Consider the following 4,185-nt stretch of genomic DNA (forward strand, 5'->3'; position numbering starts at 1 on the left):
TACATGCATATGTGTAAACCTGGGCAGTGATGCAGTCGTTTGTATAGAGGGCATAGAGCAGGGTGCTTGGCACACAGCCCTGTGGAGCACCAGTACAAAGGATTGTGGATGTATGATGGTCCACTTGAACCCTTTGACATCAAGTTACAGACATAAAGTTCTTATCTGAGCTGCACCTCTCTTCAGCCACTCTGTGTACACCAAGTACTTATTCTGCAATGATATATCTGATTTTTATTATACGCCCATAGAAAGGTGGAAGTATCATTGAATAGTCTGTAAACTTTCTCTTGTCCTGCCCATAATTTCTGATCTTCTCAAGATTTCAGTTTAACAAAACTTCATAAACTTATCACCTCAGCTCCAAGGTCAAGGTCACAACTTAAGATCAAATGTTAAAGGTCTTTGCTTGTCTTTGTTATGGATTTCTGTATAACAGTTTTCCGGCGGGAGTATAATGTGTCGTTTGTTCACCATTTGAAGTGATCTAAACTTTTATTGCACTTAATCCTCCTGATCTAACAAGGTTGAGTCGGGTCCTTTGGACGAGTTCTTCTTGTTGAAACGTTTCATCTTTTATCAAAAAGACGTGAAGTCGTAACATTTAAACAAAGAAGAACCCGTCTAGAGGACCTGACTCCTCCACCTTGTTGGATTTATCTACCTGGATTATTGAACGTGCATCAGGACATAATCCTGATATTTTATCCCTGGGCTCTGCCGTTATGACCCGTTGATGAGAACTTGGTGCGTTGCCTCTTTGCAGTTGATGCAGACATCACAGTCGTGGGTTCTGGTCCAGGCGGATACGTTGCTGCCATCAAAGCTGCACAGCTTGGCTTTAAGGTGAGCCGTCTCCTTAAATCCTTAAGTAAATGAGTTGATTTAACACACTGTCACCTTTGAGTGAAACCTTTATTTTGAAGAAACTGGTCTAAAGTTTAAAATAAAATAAAAAAATTGTAGAAATAAGGTTTTCTGAAATAAAGTTGTTGACACTTAAAAGTGTTAATTTTCTTTTACAGACCGTTTGTGTTGAGAAAAATGCAACGCTGGGTGGGACTTGTTTAAATGTTGGCTGCATCCCCTCAAAGGTAATGAACTGGGCTTTGTTCCAATCAGGAATTGTCCTTCTTGTTCTTAGTATAAACTAATTCACTTGTTTAGACTATTATGATATGCGGAGTAAACTGGACTTGACTGAAACCCTAATTATTGCCCCTGAAATTCAGATATGTGAAATCAAGCAACATGTTGATGCATTGAGCTCCTCCGTCCAGCCGAGCCTCAGAAAAATATTGGTCCTGCGATGTATCGGTCAGGCTCTAATATCGCTACAAAACCATTAAGGTTTACCTACATTGCCTGTTCTTTTCTGGTCCAGAAAAACACTCCTGTCCAAAACTACAAAAAATGACTTCAAATCCTTCAGTGAGGGGGGTCATGTGATTAATTGAACTCTGAAGTTTCACAGGAAGAACCTCGTGTTGTACTGCTGTAAACATATAATAAATGTATTGGGTGTCAAAGCTGGTTGAAAACCTGCACATTTGAGTCTGGACTTCTATAATGGGTGAGGTCTCCTGTATATAAAATAAACACATTTTTTATTTCTGTCTTAAGTTTGTTGCTTTCTTCCCTGCAGGCGTTACTCAACAACTCCCACTTGTACCACTTGGCTCATGGCAAAGACTTTGAAAGCAGAGGCATCGAAAGTAAGTACTTAAAGTGTGCTTTAAGCAGAAGGTGAAAGTGAAACTTAAGTGAATGGCAATGACTTGAAAGTATTCTTCATGTGCCCACCGCTGGATACTTTGTACAATTACGGCTGGTTCCAGGATTTTAGGGGTGAAAATTAGAAGTGTTTATTTCTGCACATAATGGAACAATTCTCACCGATCTGTCCCCAAACGTCCATAACGGCCTTTTGTCATTTTACAGACAATGGCAAAAATAAAAACCTGCCTTAACAAATTGGCAGTTCTGGTAAAAGATATAAACATTAAGCTAGTTTTTTAAAGCTGATCTGTATTATCTGTGCGATCTGCACTTCAGCTTTTCGTGTCCTGCACCTTTCGGTTGTGTTCACTGAAGCACCTCCAACGATGCACCGTGGTGTTTTCATCTTAACGCTCTGAGAACGCTGGAGGAAACATTAATATTTCATATCTGAATATATTTGATATTCATTTGACTCTGTGGTGGTGACATCTGCACCTCTGGGGTGAACACCTCAGCAGGAAGGAAAGTGATGTTTCTTCCTCTCAGTTTCAGGAATCTCCTTGAACCTGGAGAAGATGATGGCTCAGAAGAGCGGGGCGGTCAAAGCTCTCACCGGTGGAATTGCACATCTATTCAAACAAAACAAAGTCGGTCTCTTCTTCGTGTCCAGATGTTTACTTTGCTCTGGAGGAAAAGTTGTGTTGTTGTTTTTTTTAAACTGTGATGTCCTATTTTTCAGGTAACTCACGTAAATGGTTTTGGGAGATTAACCGGTAAGAACCAAGTGACGGCCACTGCAGCTGACGGCACAGAGCAGGTCATCAACACCAAGAACATCGTCCTCGCCACAGGCTCCGAGGTCACGCCCTTCCCTGGCATCCAGGTACTGCTTCACTTCACTTCCTGTATTGTTTTCATGCAGTCCTCATGTTTGTCACCAGATGCCGAAAGGCAGAAGCAGAAATAATGTTTTTGCCTCCCTTTCTGTGTTGGGGTGTGTCTGTCTGTCAGCAAAATATCTGAACTACTGGATGGGTCTTGGTGACACTTTTAGAAACTAGTCGTTGAATGTACGTCTTCACCTAATAAACTTTTGGAGTCAACACAACTCAAGATGGTCGCCACAGATAATTTGTTGTAGCCACTACAGATATGCTATAACGCACTTGGTTTTTACAGCTATTGAGCTAAAATATGATGTGGTAGTAGCTGAGAGTCATTCACAACACGTACTCTGAGCGTGCTATTTTATAACATTATTTATAAGCTTTGACCAACACTGCTGCAACTTCGTTCTCAGTGTTGGATGATTGTAGTCTAAAATTCTGGCTCCTTTAAGGAATAGAAATAAGAAAATGACTTGACAAGGAACTGGGGGGGTCTAATAATAACTCCCGCTGCAGCAACTTGTTTTCTGTCTTTCTAGATCGATGAGGAGACCATCGTTTCATCCACAGGAGCTCTGAGTCTGACGAAAGTTCCTGAAGAGCTGATTGTGATCGGAGCTGGAGTCATTGGAGTCGAGCTGGTCAGCATCACTTTATTCACATAACCAAGATGTTTTGGTCCTCTTAGCTTCAGATTAGACAGATTACACTTGTTTAAAGGGATTTTCTTTGTAGGGATTTTCTTTACAATAGTTATTAGAAGGTATTACTTTATCAGCTGTGGCATTGGTGATAAGAGCATGGAGGAAGAGACAAATGCATTTGTCTTTGTTAATGGCTAGCCCAACAAGTGCTTCTGGTTCTTAAACACACTCATTTTCTAAAACAGCATACCTGTGTGAAAGGATGCCACATTCGCTCATTTTAAATCTTAACACTTTTGAATGTAGTTTGGCATTTTCTCAACCGGTACTACACAAATGTATTTGTGCTGAACAGAAATGGGCCGTGTTTATGTCTCTGGGTGCATCTTTCCACCGGATCAGCATGTCTACTCATCCAGTAGTTTACTCAACACCTGGCAGACTGATGCATGCAGCACCTTCGGCATACAACAGTCTATGCCAGGGGTGTCCAGTCCTGATCCTCTGGGGCAGGGGTGCCCAATACGTCGACCATGATCTATCGGTCCATCTCAAAGTTATTATGAGTAGGTGTCATGGCATTAAAAACAGACGTCAGCCGATCTTCCATCTATGAAGTTAGACTCTTGATCGACAGACGGGGCAGCCAGTCTGACACCTGGTTTACATGCCGTGAAACGTTCGGCCGTTCGTTTACAGACAACAGCCCCGTTCTCTCTGAAACTGAAGGTTTCTGAATCCAGGTCTCGGAGTGGAAATTTTCAGGAGAACCCCCCCAAGGAGGTGTAAAATGCTCCAAGTGTGAAGCAGCACATGCACACTGCAGGCGGCTGGAGTCCAAAGTTTTTCTGCTCTAACAACCGTTACAGTTGGTCTCCAGCTACAAGTACTTGGGTGTGCACCTGAACAACAACCTCAGCTGGAGCAACAAC

At 42.0% G+C, this 4,185-nt stretch overlaps 1 protein-coding gene across 1 annotated transcript in view; it reads left to right on the forward strand.

Moving 5' to 3' along the window:
• dldh (dihydrolipoamide dehydrogenase) overlaps positions 1 to 4,185 on the forward strand; it is a 13,891-nt gene that overhangs the window by 1,858 nt on the left and 7,848 nt on the right. Inside the window, exons 3-8 of the mRNA XM_037682508.1 lie at positions 767 to 846; positions 1,026 to 1,094; positions 1,646 to 1,715; positions 2,269 to 2,369; positions 2,462 to 2,605; positions 3,149 to 3,250. Coding sequence (XP_037538436.1) covers positions 767 to 846; positions 1,026 to 1,094; positions 1,646 to 1,715; positions 2,269 to 2,369; positions 2,462 to 2,605; positions 3,149 to 3,250 — 566 coding nt within the window. The remainder of the gene's footprint in view (positions 1 to 766; positions 847 to 1,025; positions 1,095 to 1,645; positions 1,716 to 2,268; positions 2,370 to 2,461; positions 2,606 to 3,148; positions 3,251 to 4,185) is intronic.

The sequence above is a fragment of the Nematolebias whitei genome, chromosome 10 (assembly GCF_014905685.2).
Source record: "Nematolebias whitei isolate Nwh7 chromosome 10, NemWhi1, whole genome shotgun sequence".
Lineage (NCBI taxonomy): Eukaryota > Metazoa > Chordata > Actinopteri > Cyprinodontiformes > Rivulidae > Nematolebias > Nematolebias whitei.